This window comes from Schistocerca gregaria, chromosome 3 (genome assembly GCF_023897955.1).
Source record: "Schistocerca gregaria isolate iqSchGreg1 chromosome 3, iqSchGreg1.2, whole genome shotgun sequence".
In the NCBI taxonomy this organism is placed as follows: Eukaryota; Metazoa; Arthropoda; class Insecta; order Orthoptera; family Acrididae; genus Schistocerca; species Schistocerca gregaria.
Genome location: NC_064922.1, coordinates 131,946,659 through 131,968,468, shown reverse-complemented (window position 1 = coordinate 131,968,468; position 21,810 = coordinate 131,946,659). Strand labels below are relative to the sequence as shown.

The window sequence follows — 21,810 nt, the reverse complement described above, 5'->3', positions numbered from 1 at the left end:
CCTGCGTCCGCACACAGCAGCACACATCCTATCCATCCTATGAAATGAATTTACTGTAGAGAGTTGATCAACTTTTAACTATGCTAATTCACTAAAAACGGCTGATAACTCGCTAAACTGAGGTTACTAGACACTTCTTGTTTACAACAAAAAAATAGGCATTACCTGTTTCTCGACTGTATTCAAAACAAACTCTAGCACTACTGGCACTAGAGCTGACTAAAGGGACCTTTTCTGACAGTATCAAAAGAAAAACGAAATCTATGGAACACTATTACTAGTACTCGAAAATTAAAGCTTCCTAAAAGCAAAAACACACGGAAGAAGAAGTGACAAGTAAGAAAAATACTGTTAATTCTTAAATTAACGTAGCTTGCTGCACAGCAGATATGAAGCAGACGGCAGTTACGACGATAATTGGCTTATACGTAGAGATACGTAGATAATCGCCATATGCTTTATCTAGAGTACAGCATTATATGGCGAATGAAACTATATGCTTCCATCCCTCTTAGAATACCAAAGATCTCTGATGAATACAAGCAGACTGACAATTTTAACAAGGCTGGGATTCCAACGCTGGGCTCCTGCTCAATAGGCAGATGCGCCAACCACTACGACACCCAGGCACAGAGGCTGTTCTCAACTACACGGACAAACCAAATACGCCTGATGAGGTTTTGTGCCAATACAGGTGGAGAACCTCTTCAATGCTGTTCTACTTTATGAGTAATACCGAGTGGACTGAGGCGTGAATGGGAATCTGGAGTGAGGAGGGATGCGTACTAGGGCAGTCCGTATACTTGTGGAAAGATCCGGGCTCGAGTTCCGGCCTTGCTACAGATTTTCATTTGTCGCTTCAGTCTGCATATATACATTAATATATGGCACTGAATCATATACAGTCAAAATAAAGCGGAAAAATTCTTCGATTGTTTTGAAATGTTATTTGTGGAAAAGCGTGCTCAAAGTTGAGTGGTCTCAGGGAATGACTACTGAAGAAACACTCTAACAACACGAAAGTAAAGACTAGTGGAAATGACGATGAAAAGTAAGGTGTACTGAAGAGATGTTGACGGTAAGGATAAATTTTCAAAGAAAGATTTCATGAAAGAGAGCAATGGGAAAGACAACAATTAGATATCTGGATAACATTAAAACGCACGATGTTATGAGCAGATTGAGGAAAATGCCAATGACCGATGAAAGTGAATTTCGTCTAGCCGATAACTCTCGTACACAGAAGTGCCAAAGAGAAATACACACAAATGAGTTGCTGTTGGTTCTCAGCGTAGAATCCAGAAACGTAGTATCTGTATAACCGGAGCCCAAAGTGGAACTCAGTGATGCAAGCCACTGCAATATTGATGTCATCTCAACTTGAAGTTTTTTTTTTTAACGACGACTTTCTTGTAGGTATGTCTTAGCCACCGAGAACGGAAGATAAGTACTCACCTGCAGCAGCGTAGAACGTGGGCAGCCAGTCGGTGATGTGCATCAGCTGGTGGGACACCCTGGGCGTGTTCTGCAACAGCGGGCTCCACACCAGGGCCGGGGATCGCACACCGCCTTCCCACAGCGTCGCTTTCAACTGGAAAGGACCATATGTACTGGTCATTACAACTTGTATCGAGTCTGATGGTAAAGTCAGTGCCCGAAAATCTAAGGATAGTGGGATCGAAGATTTTCGTTGTGACTTCTCATTTCTTTTCAGCTCTCAACAACGTGAAGATTCGCCAAGAACGACAGATGATTCCGATTTCACACTGAATTATTCGTAGGAGTACTGGGTAGATTGCAAATAAGTGGACTCAATCTCAAAGACTTGCACTAGGCTTCTCAGGTATACAAAGTTACTATTTTTACTAGATCTTGTAGCTCGTCTTTACTTTGCCTCTCATGACAATGAAAACAAAATGCTAAAGGAACATGGATTCATACATTCCTCACATGACAGATTTACACATTTCACTCACATTACGACGGATGTCTTTGATAATCGCCTTCCATTTTGGTCTCATCCAGAGAATAATAGCGCCATATACTGTACAACTTAAAAGTTAGTGAGAAAGGGTAATTGTGTAGGCCTCTCAGTATCTTACAAACCAGAACACAAGGTTTTGTTTCGGTTTCGGCATAATTGCGACCACATGATTTTTGCATCTATTGTTGTTTGATGTAGTACTGTTTACATTAAATAAACGTCCACTTGAAGGTATATTGCTGAATACATCGCCTTGATGATACTTTATAGTCTCATCACATAGCATACATGCATATTTACTGCCTAAAATAAGATATCAATATTTATTTTGGAGTAGAGACAACGTTCTTCGCTCAAATGGTTCAAATGGCTCTGAGCACTATGCGACTTAACTTCGGAAGTCATCAGTCGCCTAGAACTTGGAACTATTTAAACCTAACTAACCTAAGGACATCCCTCACATCCATGCCCGACGCAGGATTCGAACCTGCGACCCTTGCGGTCGCTCGGTTCCAGACTGTAGCTCCCAGAACCTCACAGCCACTTCGGCAGGCAGACAACGTTCTCCTTGCAAGTGTTCTTTTATTACTTTATTAAAAGGAAGGACAGTGTTGTACCTCAGAGCTATCTGTTCTTCATGAAATTGCCCATAGAGGCATTCAGATTGGATACATGAATGATTCTGCTAAAATGTCGTTTTACAGCTTATTGTTGCATCTTCAAACGCTTTCTGACGTCAGAGACGGATGACTGTTGACAATTTTATCGGATATGGCGTAATGTGTACTTCATTTTTAGCTTCTAGTATTTGATATGGAAAACACACCATATAACACCAAATTTGTAATCTATGTAAATCTCAGTACAGTGTTTCATTTTCTCCTGAACAAGTTCCATATCCGTAATATACGTATATAGGTGCCTAAATATTTTAATATTCGTTATATGAAGTTTATGTTCTGTATTCATAAATAGTGCCAGGAAGCTGTAATGCAGGCTGTATCAAAAAGAATCATCCGATTTTAAAAAATCATAGCTATTATGTTATTTTAAGGTATGTGCGTGAACGACGTACTGTCGGAAAGAGCAAACTCCAGAGTTTTACATGGTTTCCACTAGATAGCATTAGTGTGCGTCCACTTCATTTCTAGTAAAAATGGTGTCGGGACAACAGAAAGGTGACAAACAACAACGTGCAGAGTTTTGTAATTTCTTTCTTGCCAAGATGGAGGATGACTGTTTTGTTCCACGCTTAGTCTTTAATGACGAGGGTCCATTCCATTTAAATGGAAAGGTGAACCGTCATAGTTCGAGAATACGGGGTACGGAACAAACACATGAAGTTATACCACATAAGAAGGATTCTTCAATATTTAAAGTGTTTTGTGAAGTTACATGGGAGAAGGTGGATGGTCCATTTTTCTTCGCCGAGAACACTGTTAAAGAAATCACATATCTCGATATGTTTCAGAACTTTCTTTTCCCACAGTTGGAGACTGATTCGAACGACTTCACTTACCAACAGGATGGGGCACCGCCACACTGGCATCTGAATGTGTGGCAATTTTTAAATCACTGCACGATGGATCGGTCGCACTGAACCAAATGATTCAGCTTTACATTACTGGATTCCAATGTCACCAGACCTGACTGTACTTGATTATTTGTTGTGGTGGTTTATAAAAGACTCTATTTATGTGCCTCTGTCACCAACAACAATGCATGAACTGAGACATCGCGTAACGGCAGCTGTGGAAGCTGTAACTCAAAGCATACTCACTGCAGTGAGGAAACAATCTGAATACCGCACTGACATATACCCTGCCGCACATACTACGATGCGGCAGCCATCATAATGAAAGAATCTCACGATGCAGAGCAGCCTAGACCAGTGTTTCCCGGCGGCCAGGGGTGGCCGAGCGGTTCTAGGCACTACAGTCTGGAAATGCGCGACCTCTACGGTCGCAGGTTCGAATCCTGCCTCGGGCATGGATGTGTATGATGACCTTAGGTTAGTTAGGTGTAAGTAGTTCTAAGGTCTAGGGGACTGATGACCTCAGTTGTCCCATAGTGCTCAGAGCCATTTGAACCAGTGGTTGCCAACAGGTGTGCCAGAGGGGTCCGCAATATGATATTAGAATAAAAACTATATTAAATATATTTCGTATGATAACAGATTTTTTTGTTTTGGTCGCTTCCTGCATGAGCAGAGCTTTAGCGAACGCTAACTTCTGCGTCTAGGGTCTTCCTGGAGCCAAACGACACTAGCACACTCTAGCGCCAAACTAGAATTAGATAGAGGCAAATAGTTCTGCTGTATGCCTTAGACTGCCCGCGCTGCCTCATTGCAGCTGACAACTGACAGTCACTTTACACAGAAACTCGCATTTCAGACGACAATCGGCCATTGTTAATTTATTGTCAGTGCTTTCACATACCATGTTGTTTACATATTCAACATTCTGTGTTAAAACAGTAGTGTTTGTAAAGCGTTGTTTTTCGTGGAAGCTACAGTTCGCGTAGTTAAAAATGGACCGTGGTTCAAAAGTGGTTCGTTAAAACGAGAAAGGCCTACAGATGAAGAGGAAGATAATGCATTTGATGTTCAAGCAAGTAAGTCAGTGTCCATCGAACATATTCCTCGGCGTCCCTTGTACCTAACCCTTCCAAGATCAGTGTTAAGCTCACTGGGAAAATTAGAAAATTTAACTCTGATTACTTGGAAATCGGTTTTACGTTCACTGGACCTGACCAACAGCTTCAACTTCAATGTGTAATTTGCTATGAAAGCCTTTCGAATAATCGTATGAAGCCAGCAAAACTCCGGCGACATCTTGAAACAAAGCACCCAGAGTACAAAAGTCATTAGATTTTTTTCAAAATAAATTAGGAGTGTTGAAAACACCTCGTAAGACAATTACCAAACACTGTGATGCAAATGTAAATCAAAATTCAAACCTTGCGTCTTACGAGAGTGTTGCTAAATGTGGGAAAAACCACACAATTGCTAAGGAACTTATACTGCCATCAGCAATAATGTTAGGTGATGCAGCTGCTAAGGTAATAGGAACTGTCCCGCTCTCAAATAATACTGTTCAAAGACGAATTACTAAATGGAAGTTAACATCCAAGAAATATTGGTGGCTAGAGTTTGCATGAGTGACATGTACGATCTACAATTGGATGAAAGCACAGTCATATCAAAAAAAGCTACAATGTTGGTTTTCGCACGGTGCTTGTGGGAGGACAAAGTGTTTAAAGATTTACTTTTTTCATGCGAACTACTGCATGCAACAGCAAGAGATATTTTACTCCACTGAAGAATTATCTCATTGATCACGATGTCACCCGGAAAAAATGTGTAGACTTGTCGATGTATGTAGTAAAGTCAATGACTGGCAAAAAAACAGGACTTCTAGCTCATATCAAAGCAGTAGCCCCTGAGGTGAAATGGAATCACTGTTGTATCCATCGTGAAGCCTTAGTAGCCAAAAGATTGCCTGAACCTTTGCAAAAGATACTTAACGAAGTAGTTCAAATCATCAACTACATTAAAACTCGAAATCTGAGATCCAGATTATTTTCTTTGCTGTGTAAAGAAATCGGCGGTGAGCATGAGCATTTATATGATAGTAAGATGGCTTTATCGAGGTAGGATCTCGTCAAGATTTTTGTAACTTAGAGCCGAAGTTCGTGTGTTCCTTCTTGACGCAAATTACGCGAGTTTTCTCACTAACTTCTCTTGGATTTGCTCAGTTGCAAACTTATCTGATTTGCTTGAACACTTGAATGTGTTAAACTTGAGTTTACAAAGGAAAAATGTAGACATGGTCAAAGTTGATGATAAGATTAGTGCTATGGTCAAAAAATGTCATATCTAGGCGTCAAGGATAGTAAACGAGTCACTAACTAACTTTCCTATTTTAAAACAATTCTTGGAGTCATAAGAGGAGAGTTTGCCTGACCATATCACGATCAATGTAGCCGAGCATCTACGCAGCCTAGTCACCACTTTTAGAGAGTATTTCCCTGAACCTGACCCTGACTACAGATGGATTCGAAATCGCTTCATCTGTGAAGAAATAGGCAAAATCCCTCACTGAAGAAGAGCAAGATCAAATTGTGGTTCTGTGCAGCTGTGGTACGATGATAAACATTTTCATCGATGATAAAATTACAGACTTCTGGGCATCAGTACGCAAGGACTACAAGAAACTTGGAGATAAGGCAATGAAAAAGATCCTTCCACTTGCAACCACATATCGGTGTGAGCAAGCATTTTCTTCCATGTGTTTCATAAAAAACAAATATAGGAATCGGCTAGCCTTGCTGTTGGATTTCAGAGTGAAAGTTTCAAGTTTGGAACCTAATATTTCAGAAATAATAGACTCAAAGGTCAGATTGAAATCATCTCCTTAAGAACTGAATATTAATACTAACTGTATATTGATACAGTACTCTGTATGAAATTAGTGTTTTCTTATTTTTCACACTTGTCTACTCTATGCAATCTCAAGTGTAGTACACTTGAAAGACGAACAATCTCAGTTTTAAATTTTTACTGTCATTTTCAGTTCATACTCAATTTTTATCTTTTTAAGCAATTTGTTATACTAAACAACAAGATTTGAAGACAAATATTTTGAGCAATAATAAAAAATTTAACAATAACAATGATGGCTAAATTGAAAAAGTTTTAAGCTCAGTATTTTTTCCTCCTCCTATCATCATCACAAAATACGCACATTCACTACATTCATGTACACTACACTAAACAGATAACATACGATGCAACGTTTACATACAGTGATCAAGGAGATCATTCTGTGCAGGACAAAAACTGTCCTATTAGAGTAACCTATCCTTTTGCTATCCCAGCCAACAGTGCCGGAAGACACTTCTTTCCTTATCATTTTTATGTACGATTTTCGAACTATATTGTAGATAGATGACGCTGAACAGGATAGAGTAAATGGTGGCTGGGATTATGAATACGTACAATGGGGACATCTTATGAAACATGACTCACACTTACTACATGGGCAGTATACCTTGAGGAGGAAATTTTTTTTTAATTTTCCCTTGTTGCACAGCTTTCCTCATTCCTATGACGTGCGGTTTATGAAGCAAACTTGAAAGTGGCATAACATTCTTGACACCTTGTAGCTTATCTCTATTGTAAAACCACATTTTATTTCCTTATTTTTTCAGTGTACCATTTTGTTTCACTTCTGCAGACATCATGTACCATTCAGGGAATAAAGCGGTACTGCAGATCGCCCACAGATGGGAGAAAGTTCATTTCCAACGCCTCCTGAGGGAGCCCGTGGACCACATGGCGTTGCCAGTGGATGGTGTGAGCAACTATGGCTAGACATGAGAACGACCGCTACCTAAGCCTTGCAAGGCAGGCCACGTAACCAGAGGAAACCACGCAACGTGTCGGCGTCGCACTGAAATCACTCAGCACAGAGTAGCAGCAGGGAAGGGGTGAACTGGAGGTAAGCCCGCTGATGTCAGGTGTTTGACGCATGGCGAAGCATCTGAGGATTACGTCACCCAGTAGAGTACTGAAATGTACCCAAAGTTTAAATTTAGACCGGTTAACGCTGTATTATGTTAATTAAAAGTGGTAGATTAAGTTAAAGAGTTGAGAAGGGTGACCTAAATGGAACATCAAATGGTCTTGGGATGCGTACAAGTTTGTTTCTTCAACAATATTTTGAATGATACTTTCACTGAAGATATAAAGAAATTACTCGTGTGTACAACTGGTTTTAGACAAAGTTTTCTTTGGCAATGCTAAGCTTTCTCTAACGGGATCTATGTTCAAACATTGAGAAGGAGCTGGAATTTTTGCCTACTCTGCTGAAGAACCTGTAGATACCGAGAACACTACATGGACTGAAAAGTTGTTTACAATTGAGAGCACTTGTTGATGAGAAGTAGCAGGAGACTGTGGGTTCAGTGAACTATTCTCCTCATCTGTTGAAACATCGTCTGATTCGATGTCGGAAAATGACATACTCGGGAAGTGAAAAGAGATACTCTAGCACGTCTTCCTCTCTAGTAAAGTAATTCTGTGATGAGAAATACCTAAGATAAGTGAATGTGACTAATAACATCTCTATAAGGACACGTATTGTCTACAATGAAAATATGAAACAGTGCCAGATGTGTGGGCCGTGAGAGCAAATATTCCTGCATGTTTATAAGATTTTTTTAGGTGTTAGAATCGACTATAAATTTTCTTTCATACGTTACTGTCACGAAAATTCCATAAAGTAACAAAGAAGTACTATGGAGTTGCTTACGAACGCCACTGACTGCAGATAAACAAAATCACGATGTAACAGCAAGACGACGTCTTTCTGTCACCGAACTGAGCACAACAAACAAATAATACTCCGCCAATTGTTGTCAGTGCTCACCAGCAAGAAGTGGGAATCTCGAGTCCCTCGGACACTGCGAGCTATTAAATTATGCGGGACGGTATCTTCCCATTGCCGACAAAAGGGTTAAAGCTTTTGATCAAAATCTCAGTAAGGGAATTGAAAAACGTGATGTGTCAGTCTCCAATGTAAATATGGAAATAGATGAAAGTGGGTCAGAATGGTCCAACAGAACAGCGTTAGTACAGAATTCGGTAAGAACCGATACTAAAGAGATATTGGACAGTGTAGCTGGTATTCAGTGGGAAGCCAGTGATTGTACTGCCAGAGGCACTGATCTCTTTAGTGTGAGAGTAGAAAAAAAGCTACATTCGAATATAAGAGAGTTTATCGCAGTAAATAACAATAGTGGAAATGCTAACAAAGAAGATCATTACGTAAAAATAGTTACTTATTAAAACAAAAATGAACAAACAACTAACCATAGGAACGGGTTGCCGGGTTCGTTTCCTAGCGGGGTCAGGGATTTTCTCCACCTCGTGATGACTATGTGTTGTGTGATGTCCTTAGGTTTGTTAGGTTTAAGTAGTTCTATGCTCTAGGGTACTGACGATCATAGATGTTAAGTCCCATAGTGCTCAGAGCCATTTGAACCAATTTTTTAACCATAGTAAGAAAAATGGAACTGTTGTTCATGAAGGTCATTACTTGAAAGTAGGCAGGTTACACGGGATTGTCAATAAGACGAAAGTACGCACTATAGCCAACCCCAGAAAGAGATCAGGAAATAGATTGAGGGCTTTCCGTTAGGAGGTTTCTTTACCAGGAAGATTTTTAAATATCTGAATGTAACTTCAATTAGTGCAAATGTAATGAAGGAAGACAGAGTAAACGTAATATACGAAGTACTAAAAAGATGTGTATCTTAAAGTTTTCCCAGTGTATTGATTGGTCCATCATATTTCGGGCTTGCAGCCGGATCACGTTGACATCTTGGCACGATATTTCACCTAAAAAACATGCAGCCATCTTCAGGTGAGTACCTGAAGATGGCTGCAAGTTTGTTAGCCGAAATATCGTGCCAAGATGTCAACGTGATCCGGCTGCAAGACCGAAATATGATGGACTAGTAAAAAAATAGTTAAAAATATGTTTTCAGGACAAGGGGACATACTTTCAAAATGTACAAGAATAATGAAACACGACGAAAAATCATTCAGCATTAAGGACAGAGAAAGCTCCAGAAAGAGAATTTTGAAGTACAGTATATTATGAGCAGGGTACATACTTGTCATGAGGCAGCAGTAGCACATGCTGAATCAGAAGCAATAAGGAGTATATACAATGTAGTTGATGAGCAGAGACCGTGGTAGTTAAGGTGAAGCTGGCTGGCTCTGACAAATTTTAATACGAGCTACCGACGAGATTATCTCTCTAGGAAACAAACATATGAAGTGTGCTTGAAAGACCCAGAAACAGTGCTGAAAAAAAAAGGGCAAACTTGTAAAGGTTTCCGATTCAATCAAGATTTTTCGTTGCAACAATGCTTACAGAGTACGTGAAATGATGACATTTACGGATGAATAGCACAAGCTGTTCTGAGGTGCCACGTATCAGTCCATACTGAAACATCTATATTAGTAAGTGGTACACCTCCAGGAGGCGGGGATGTGGACGTGGGCTCTTGTCATACAGTCGATCGTACAGGGGGAAAGTTACTGTCCTGGCATACATTATTCTACGCTGGCTCGTTCTCTTCACGAAGTTCTCTAAGAGTTGTTGGTTGACGCACAAATCACTTCCGAATCACTTTTCATCCCGTCATATTCCACACAAATCCCACACGTGCGCCATTTGAGACAAGTCCGGAGATCGTGCTTGGCAGGGAGGTAGCTGTACGTCTCGTTTGTGGGTGAGCATTATCCGTTTGAAATAACACATCACGTTCCTGTTGCAAGAACAGCAAAAGCACCAGTTAAAGCACGTATCAAAAGCAGCTTAACGTCCCCTCCATAAACACCAAAGCTGAACGAGAATTGTAGCTTATCTCACCCCACACCATACGTTCTGGAGTGGGACCAGTTGTAAGTAGGCTGTTTAGGTTTTTATGTTGGCAACGCCATGTAGCACTCTATATGAAAACCTCAGACTTCATCCACAGACTGCACACAGCACAGTCAGTAATTTCCATATAGAGCGCTACATGGCGTTACCAACATAAAAACCTAAACAGCCTACTTACACAGTGTGTCTTGGACGAACGGACCCAACGAAACAGCGCTCACCAGATCTACACTGTGTACACAAATGACCATCACTTGGGTGGAAGCAGACTCTGCCTTCATCACTGAAGACCACGGCGCGCCATTCTATCTCCCAATTGGTCTTCTGACAGCATTAGTCGACCCGTGCACGTCGACGCTATGGCGTGAGTTGAAGACGGGCTAGAGGTGTGCGTGGCCATCGTCCCACTGCTAATAACTGGTTCGCAACAGTTCATGTTGATATGTATGGGCTCACACGTCCTCTGTGCCGTGGCAGCTGTACTATTTGCCACCTTTGCCCTTACAACACAACGATCCTGGTGGATGTCTGTGCTGCGTGGACGTCCAGTAATAAATGGCTGGCTCTGAGCACTATGCAACTTAGCTTCTGAGGTCATCAGTCACCTAGAACTAATTAAACCTAACTAACCTAAGGACATCACAAACATCCATGCCCGAGGCAGGATTCGAACCTGCGACCATAGCGCTCGCTCGGCTCCAGACTGTAGCGCCTAGAACCGCACGGCCACTCCGGCCGACGGACGTCCACTACCTCAACTCTGAAATGAGAATGTTCATGTGAACACTGAGAACCTGATCGTTGCACAACTGTCAAAGCACGTCCAAGTTGTGAGGCAATTCCCCGAGAGGACCATTCCGCTACTCGGATGTCACAATATGACCACTTTCAAACTCCCTCAGTTGCTATAGGAAGCACGAGTGCATCTCGGTTTGCACAACGCTAAGCAATCCGGCTGTTAACCTTCCCTATTAAAGGGTAGATACAGGTGGTGCTCTGGTAGCTATGCCCCTATGCCCCTAGGTAGCATATGTCATTATCGGATAGAGATCGACGTCGTCTTTCCAGGTGAGTATGTCATATAATTCACTATACATATTTGGTCGATTAGATTGTAAGGATATTAATAGGAACAATAGTTTTAAGGTTTTGGAGAAAACGTGTGTTTAGGTCCATGTTTGCATACAGAAAGTAGCAGGAGTTGAAAGAACTGGCTCGTGGATCTTGTAATGATTTTTTAAATTCTTTTAGAGTGTCTTTATGTTAAAATATTTATTTACAACTGTTTTTTAACCCTGTTGTGACGTCAGTGTGGCAGTTTAAACCAGTGAAGACTAATGATAATGGCCTTTAAACGACGAAGCTGACGCAGCCGGGTGAGTGAATGAATGGAGGCTGACGTGACGATGGAGGCTGGCGTGACGTAATAAAGTATGCGTCTCAATAGGTCTGTTAGTAAACTGGTTAGTTGAAGTGTATTAACCTGTATGTTTATACTGTTTACACTGTCAACTATATCATCAAATTATTCGTTTCTCTACATAACTGTTTTTTTGTCTCTAATTATTTTCTCTCATGTAATTTTTGTTATTATTTGTATTATCAACTTTTCGTTTCTCCACATAACTATTTTCATCTTTAATTGTTTTCTCATGTAATTTTATTAATTATTACATAAGGTAGTCTCACTTCCATGCTTAATTAGCAACCCACCATCATACTATAGTTGTAATCCTCATAAGTGAAATTAATATCACACTCTGACGTAACGTGCAGATTACTCCCGTTGTGTTTAGCGAAATTCCTTCTCCTGCCAGCCCACGGCTGCTTCCAGAACCGTTGCAGACCTTGCTGACCTTGGCGCAGATGCCGTTGCCTCCCCGGGGACCTACCCCCTCCCCTTCCCGACCGCTTTCACTGCACAGAACTGGGAGGACACTCCCTCACCCCCCCTCCCCCCCCCCCCTTTCACACGCCTTCCGCATTCCTCATGCCAGACCCTCTAGTCACCGCCAACCACGACCCGCAAACATCGGTCGGCAGCCTCCTCGGGCAATCAACACCCAAACGCACCAAGTTGCATATTGCACATGCAAATGTCCAGTCTCTGCTAGCTCACTTTGAAGAGTTCAAATATATATTTCAAACTGCTGATATACACGTAATACTTTTGTCAGACACTTGGCTCAAACCAAGTATTCCTACAACTTCTGTAAACCTAGATGGCTATATCTTTCTCAGGTACGACAGATGCAACAGACGAGGGGGCGGATAAGGGGCGTACATACACTCTGATTTGTCACCTACAGTACTACACACATCCGACAACAATGTAGATAAACAAGTGGAATATGTGTTCATAGAGATCAAATCACTTAACAGAAAATGCTTAATATGTGTCCTTTACAAACCTCCTAAAGAAGGTGGGTTTGCCTGCTTCGAAACTGCCCTCTCTAGTCTCGAATCGTCATATGAACATGTAATTGTAGCAGGTGACACTAACATTAATTTTCTGTGCAATAGTCCTTCCACTGGGAAATTTAAGAGGATGCTTTCTTCCTCAAATATGACGCTACTTCAGCTGGCACCTACTCATCACACGACTGCCAGTCACAGTTTCATTGATATATCTGCAACGAAATCTCCGAACAGAATAATCCGCACCGCTCAAATATCTGTGCCTGGCATGTCTGCCCATGACATCATTTCCATGACGTATTCACTAGAATGTCCTAGAAAGAAACAAAAACTGTCTACATACCGAGACCTCAAACGCATAAATTTGCCTGAACTCGAAACTGAGGCACAAGAAATAGTTTGGGGGATGACTTCTTCTCCCCTCATGGACATAAACGACAAACTATAGCATTTCACTAACAAAATTACTCAACTCTATGACAAATATGCTCCAATAAAGACCAGAAAAGTAAAAAGGCAACCTGCACCCTGGCTGACTGATGAACTAAAACAGCTCATGAATCTCAGAGATGCTGCACATCGAGCATACAAGATACACCCTACACCTGAAAATCATGCTGTATACAAGCTTAAACGAAACAAAGTCAGTCAAGCGGTGAGAAACGCTAAGCTCAGACATGCCCGTACATTAGCTGACAATAGATGTAGACCAGCTATCCCGTGGAAAAATCTTCGTAGTCTTGGTTTAGGCAAAATAAAAGTTGCAGAAAATCACATGGTCCCAGCTGAAGAACTAAACCGATTCTTCACGTTACCTACAACCAAAATTGTACCGCAAAAAAAAACAGAGAATCATTGATTACTTCATGGGGTTGAACGACTGTAGCAAAGAAAAATTCTATCTACAGCACGCCACTTGCAGTACTGTCAAGAAAGCCATAATGCGGATTAGATCAGCATCTACTGGTCATGATGGTATCACTATCCAGATGGTAAAACTTATTATTGACCATCTACTGCCCTCTATAACAGACATTTTCAACGATTCATTAATCACAAGTGTTTTCCCTAAGGCCTGGAAACTGGGACAAATTAAGCCACTGCCTAAAAAGGACATAGCCACAGCACCCTCTGTCTACCGCCCCATCTGCCTTCTTCCTGCACTATCAAAGGCCTTAGACTATATAGTTCATGACCAGCTCACCATCTACCTCACTACTAACAACCTACTAGACGAATACCAATCAGGTTTCCGTAAACATCGAAGCACAACATCTGCTCTGATAAAGGTGACAGATGACCTGAAACTTGCCATGGACAGACAAGAAGCGACTATCATTTGCTTCTTAGATTTCAGCAAAGCATTTGATACTGTCGACTTCGACATCTTACTGTCCAAACTTAGCGGTCTAAATTTCTCACGAAGTGCAGTGCAATAGTTTCGCTCATATATGACGTCTCGTCAGCAACGCGTCCTATCTGGGGACATAAAATCACAATGGCGGCAGGTAGTGTCAGGCGTTCCCCAAGGCTCAGTATTAGGTCCTATACTCTTCTCTCTGTATGTCAACGATGTGTCATCTGTTCTGACCTATTGCAAATACCATATGTATGCTGATGACCTTCAGTTGTATCTAAGTGCGAAACCAAGCAATCTCAAGAAAGCAATTGAAAATTTCAATACTGACCTCGATGCACTGTCGAAATGGGCACAGGACATAGGTCTAAAACTAAACCCATCTAAAACCCAAGTGGTACTTGTTGGTCACTCTAAGCTCATTAGCCCAAAACATTGGGAATCCTTACCACCTCTTATCCTAAACTTCTCTCCCTCAGCAAAGAGTTTGGGAGTAATAATAGATGCAAATCTAAATTGGACAGAGCACGTAACTGCAGTGTGCAAAAAAGCATCAGCATCCCTTCATGTCCTATAAAAATATAAAAAACTCTTCCCTTTCGATCTGAAAAAGAAATTAGTACAAACGCTTATACTCCCAATCATTGACTACAGCGATATTATCCTACAAGGGCTCTCTCAGGAAAATTCCCGACGTCTAGAACTGGTCATGAATGCCTGCGTCCGATGTATCTGTGACGTTCGACTTTTTGATCACATTTCACCAGCATATGCAAAATTGTCCTGGCTGCGTGCAAACAAACGCAGAGATTTGCATACACTCTGTCTCATCTACTGCCTTATAAATGTAAACTGTCCCTCATATCTCTCCTCGTCCCTAACGCTCATGTCGGAACAACATGGCAGAAACACACGTTCCCATTATAATAAAATCCTCTCCGTACCACTGCATCGCTCAGTCACCTTCTCAAAGTCCTTTACAGTAGCGGGAACGTACTCTGGAATAACCTCCCTCGTTATGTTAGAGAACTTAAAAACATGTCCAATTTCAAAAAAACAGTTAATGACGTATCTACTTAAGGAACAGTAATGCCTTCCTCTGTACATGAATGCACTTCACCTCATTACTTCCCTCTTTCCCCCTCCTTAAATCTCCATTCCCCAAAACACGTTAAACTAGTAAACATCTACTTTACACACAATGATATTATGTACATCTGCACAAACCTTCATTACTATTGCCAATCCTTCTCATGTTTGTCATTATAATTTGATTTTTTTACTGTTATTATTATTGCTTATTATTGCTTTTATCATAATCTGTATGTATAGCACCTGCTGTAAAAATACTGCCAGCATTTAATTTATTAAGTCTTAGTCATGTTTATCATTACATTTTTTACTGTAATTATTATTGCTTTTATCATAATCTGTATGCATAGCACCTGTTGTAAAAATACTGCCGCATTTACTTTATTAGGTCTTAGTCACTACTCTTTATTCATATTGTCACTAGAGTAAGCTAATATTCTCATTTAAACTATAGTCATGATGTAACTCTGATGTGTGAAATGCTGCACGTGTGGAACACTGATCCGATGTAAGAGAGGGCCTCATGGCCCTAATCTGATCAGGTTAAATAAATAAATAAATAAATAAATAAAATAAAATAAATAACCCTAAGCAAGGGGTATAAATAACATACATAAACATAATTGTTTCACGTTGGGGATTAATAGTTACTGTTAAACAATAAGTTAAAGTGTAATACATAGCAGAGCCAAAGAAACTGGTTCACCTGCCTAACATCGTGTAGGGCCCCCAGAGCACGCAGAAGTGCCACAACACGACATGGCGTGGTTGGTTTGGTTTTCGGGGATTGAAGGGGCGTGACTAGATAGGCCATCGGTCCGCACTTGGCATGGACTCGACTAATGCCTCAAGTAGTGCTGTAGGGAAATGACACCATAAATCCTGCAAGGCAGTCCATAAATCCGCAAGACTAGGAAGTGGTGGAGATCTCTTCTGAACAACACCTTTCAAGGCGTCCATGATCGATAATGTTCATGTCCGGGTAGTTTGGTGACCAGCGGAAGTGTTTAAACTCAGAAGAGTGTTTATGGAGCCGCTCTGTATCAATTCTGAATGTGTGGGGTATCGCATTGTCCTGCTGGAATGTTCCAAGGACGTCGGGATGCACAATCGACATAAATGGATGCAGGTGATCAGACAGGATGCATAGGTACATATCATCCGTATTACGCGTACCATGGGGTCCCATATCACTCAAACTGCACACGCCCAACACCATTACAGAACCTCCATCAGCTTGAACAGTACCCTTCTGACATACAGAGTCCACCGACTCATGAGGTTGTCTCCATACCCATACACATCCGTCCGCTCGGTACAATATGAAGCGAGACTCGTCCAACCAGGCATGTTTACAGTCATCAACAATCTAATAACAGCACTAACGGGCGCAGGCAATGCGTAAAGCTTTGTGTCACGCACTCATCAAGGGTACTCAAGTGGGCCTTCGTCTCTGAAAGCCCATATCGTTGAATGAATCGCACGCTGACATTTGTTGATGGTGTAGCACTGATATCTGCAGCGATTTTGGGAAGGGTTGCACTTCTGTCATGTTGCACGATTCTCTTCAGTCGTTGTTGGTCCCGTTCTTGCAAGAATTTTTCCTAGGCGCAGCGATGTTGGAGACTGATGTTTGTCCAGGTTTCCGATACTCATTATACACTCGTGAAATGGTCGTACCGGAAAATCCCCTCGGAGACGCTGCGTCCCATCGCTCGGTCGCCGACTATAAAACCACGTTGAAACTGATCTTGATAACCTGCCATTGTAGCAACAGTAACCGGTCGAACAACTGTGCCAGACACTTGTTGTTCTATATAGGCGTTGCCGATCACAGCACCGCACTCTGCCTGTTTACTTTTGAGTGCATTTGAATACGCACGCCTATACCAGTTTCTTTGTCGCTTCAGTATGTAATGAAATAAGTGTTCAGCAGGCTTACAATTGGGAGATCATTTTAAGAAAATATTTAAAATAGTAAAGAGGCAGCAGGAAAAAGAGCTGTGATGAGAGGAAAGGAAAGAAACGAATGGTTTGATGACAAACGTAGACTACGAATAGAACACAAAAATGCAGGACGACTAACAATGTTGCAGAGAGCGACAAGAAAAATGTGGAGGTGTATAACGAATTATGGTCTAATGTTCAGAGTATATGTAAGAAATAGAGAAAGGAATGGCTAAAATCAAACTTTCAAGAGATAGCAGACCAAAAGGAACAGAATGAGACAAGAAAATCCTATAATGCAACAGGAAATAAGAGAAAAAAAATTCGACACACGCAAATTTCCATGACAAAATAGAAATTGTAAGATAATCAGGGACGAACTACACAAAGTACAGATATTTACAGAATACTTTCAAATTATGCTCAGTACAAATTTAGACCAGGTATAATGTGATCCACATGAGCGGGAGGAGAATGTAGGGCAAGAGCAGATGAAAGGAAAAAACAGTGGGGGAGGTGGAGTCAGTGAACATATGAACTGGAAAATAACTGTGGTCCTGATGAGATGGGATAGTGAAAGAACTTATGAAATTTGGTGCCCATCATCCAATAACTGAAATACACGCATTAGAAAATAACATATAGGAAATTGAAAGAATGCCTGAGAATTGTAAAACTAGAATTATAAGCCCTATATGTAACAAGGGATAAAAATTTGATTGTGAAAACTGTGGAGGCATAACTTTATGGAATACATCCTACTAGATATTTTCGGGGTTGCTGAATGAAAGGATGAAAAAGTTCTCTGAAAATATTCTTGGGTAACACCAGTGTGATTTTCTATCAATTAGAGGCACTTCTGATCCATTGTTTCTTATTAGACAAATAATGGAGAAATTATTACGAATACAATATAGGTCTCCATTGACTATTTGTTGCTTCTAAAATATTTTTGATAGTGTTAACAGACCGGCATTGTATAACGTACAACGTACAATGTGATCAAAAGTTTTATCTTTACAAATGGAGTGGAACAGACTTATAGTGTCCCTTCAGTCCTCAGTCCTGTTTAACTTAGCACTTCATAGTTTGCCACAATGAAGTAGAAGAATAATGATGAAATCTAGTCATACTTATGTGATACAGATAATATTGCACTTATGGCAACAGATTCAAACACCCTTATGGAAATGTACGAAATAATGGAAGCTGGAGGAGCAAAAATTGGACTTACAAACAACCTAAAGAAATTTGAAAGAAAAATAGTGCGAAAAGTTTATGGGCACATGGTAGGAGAATAAGGTACAACAGCGAAACACAAGAGATTATACAAGGGGAAGCTATAGTGAAATTTGTTGAATTTCAAAGCATCCGCTGATTAGGACATATGGAGAGAATGTCAGATGACAAGATGCCCAAATGAATAATTAAAGGTAGATCTAAATCCACTAGACGGAAAAGCCCACCAAGAGCTAGTGGTCCGACCTTAACAAGATGGAGACCAGAGGATGGGAGCGAACAGAGATGTATGGAGGAAGACTGTTGAAGAGTCCTAGAGCCGTCAAGGGCTCTAGTGACAAGGAAGAAGGAGAAGGAGAATAAGTGAAAATAGTTATATTTCATCTAATGAATTAGATGTTTATTAACTTAAAAGATATATTTACTAAGGAAGAATCACTAATTAATAAGAATAGAAGTTTGATTTTTTTTAATTTTGCCACATTGAGAGAATAATAAATCTGATGACTAAAATATTCGCTGTCTGAACAATGTCAACCACATTCGTTCTTATAAGTGAAAATAGTTATATTTCATGTAATGAATTAGCTGTTTATTAACTTAAAAGATACATTTACTAAGGAAGAATCACTAATTAATAAGAATAGCAGTTTGATTTCTTTTAATTTGTCACATGGACAGAATAATACATCTGATGAATAAAATATTCGCTGTCTGAAGAATGAAAACCGCATTCGTTCTTATGTTCTTTCTAAAGAACCGTGTATGTTTTTGATGCATGTACTCATACTAAATGTAATGATGAATGCAAACACAGGAACATTCGGAGCACACATAACAAAATAACGTGCACTGAGGGCCGAACCAGGTGAACAATCAGCAGCAAGAGACGCGGTTGGTACAGATGCAAATGATGGCTTTCATTAGGGAAACGCCTCGCCTAGGACATAAGATAATTGTGTCAGTATCATGAGTTCTGAAAGGGCTACCACGAGGGGTATGTGCTTTTTAATAAAGCGTTATGGTGGGCAGTAATGCTCCAAAGTAGGGCAAAGAGATATAATTTCCTGTGTCTATTGCGTATAATTGGTTTTGAGTATTCTACCATACAGTGTTTGCGTAGTGTAAATCGTAACAAAATGGGTCAGGTGTCAGTAAGACTCACGTACTGAGAGTTCTGTACAAACTAAATTATGTATGTAGGCACTTCATAGATAATCTCCACCATTTTTGCCTGTTATCGACATTGATACTGCCAAGTTATCAGCTCCAGGGATTCCTCGATTTTCGACAATGTTTTCATTTCATTAATATGAAGGTAACATATAATCAGGCGAGAGACAGGTGAAGGTTATTATGATTATCATCAGTTCTGCAATCAAGCAGACTTGGCGGCAGACTAATCTGCGAATGTTTGTTTCACACACAGATTGATAAGCCATATCTACGTCAGTAATCGCTCCTGTATATCTATTGATTCACAAATTTCGAAACGTGTCATACGAGCAAAAAGTCATTCCTTGGGCGACGTTTAGTTTTTACCTTTACAATACAGTCAGCTTGAATGTAAAACTACTGACTGTTTTAATTTCAAGTTTAACGTCGTAATCAAATGACAAAAGAAATATTTTTTGTTGTTTAATTACAAATTAACTGTTTTCGTATGTTTTGCTTTACGTTTACTGTAAAAGTTTGCTTCTGGCCAAATGCTATGATTATAGGTCGACGGAAGATATCCTACAGCTTTTCACTAGTGGGTTTGCGGGAGTCAACATGTGTGATCTAAATGGCCGTAGCTTCTGGTGGCATTGACATTACATCGCCAACGGCCTATGGACCTTGGTATGCGACATAAATTTGAATTTCCCGTTCCTGAGAGAAAAGGAACTTAAAACACGGACGACTAGATTCAGATAACAATTGAAAAAAAAAATTTAGTCCGCTGATATAAATACAAGTTAACAGTTTTCGAATTTTTTACTTCACCTGTTCTCTGAAAACTTCCTTCTTGCTAAATATCATGATTCTAGGACAAGGGGAAGCCCGTAGGTTATGATGAGTGACTTGCGCGTATCAAAATATGTGACATAGACTGTGGTACATTTTGATTGCATTCACTTAGAAGCTAACGTTTATTATTCGCCAAGACACCACACATCTTTGTATATGTCATACATTTCAACTTCATGCCTCTGCACATTCCTGAAGGAATGAGGTATTAACAGACGGACTTACAGACAGACAATTGGAAAAGAAATGAAAAAATCTTTTTTTCGTGTGAATTAACAACAAATTTACAGTTTTCGGAGTTTTTCCTTTCGTTACACTGTGAAACCTTACTTTTGGCCAAATTTCATAATTGTAAACTGACGAAACGTACCCCAAGAGATTCGTTGAGTGAGTTTGCTATTGTTTAAATACATGACATGAATAACCGTATCTTTTGATTCAATTGACCTAGAAGCTTCAATTTTTTACACCGCCAAAGGATCATAGATCTCAGTATGTGACATAAATTTCAACTCGATACGTCACCTGTCCCTGAGAAAAAGGGTTTTCAGCAGTTCGACAGACAGACAACAATGTCCTATATGTGTTTCATTTTTACCGACTGAGGCACGGAACTCTAAAAATGCTCAGATGGGTTTCTCTGGGACGGCCAACTGGCCGCTAGAAAATGGGAGTGAAATGTTTTTATTATTTTTGTAAAAGCTCGTAAAATCAAACAATATTTTGCTGATGTTGTGAGCAAATTTTATGTTCATAATCAATATTCTGCACCTTATATTTACTATTTTTGATGTTGTATTTGAAGTGTTCTGTTTGATATGTTATTGGTGTTCAAAGATTTTCTATTTTAAAGATTAATGATATCTGAGCACGGGAGGTAAAATTCAAAGGTTCTCTTAATACAAATAATCGGAAAGCTAAGACGTGCTGTTTATTGCCTGCAGATGTAAGAGCACCTCTTGAAAAATTAGATATTGTGTTTAAAATAGCTCATAATGGATTACTAAAATTAATTTGACGAAAAAAGAGAAATACATAAAACAGGTGGCGTAAAAAATGTACTGATCTAAATTTTTCTGGCTGCTCCTGAGAGCCAAAGGACCGCGTTTCCAGTGCTTCCAAAATTACGATTTTGCTAAAAACGAATCACCGTTTTGGAAAAGAAATTACCGAAGGTTATGTGTAAGATATTCCTTACGTTAAAGTCCTTATATTTCCTTATTTTGCAGTTTTACAGTTCTATATCACATCTGCAGACAATATGTAGCACAGGCTAATGCCACACTAGGCTATTTTCTCCACCGAAG

At 40.2% G+C, this 21,810-nt stretch overlaps 1 protein-coding gene across 1 annotated transcript in view; it reads right to left on the bottom strand.

The window, feature by feature from the left end:
- LOC126355280 (arylsulfatase B-like) overlaps positions 1 to 21,810 on the bottom strand; it is a 77,709-nt gene that overhangs the window by 10,503 nt on the left and 45,396 nt on the right. Inside the window, exon 7 of the mRNA XM_050005568.1 lies at positions 1,456 to 1,591. Coding sequence (XP_049861525.1) covers positions 1,456 to 1,591 — 136 coding nt within the window. The remainder of the gene's footprint in view (positions 1 to 1,455; positions 1,592 to 21,810) is intronic.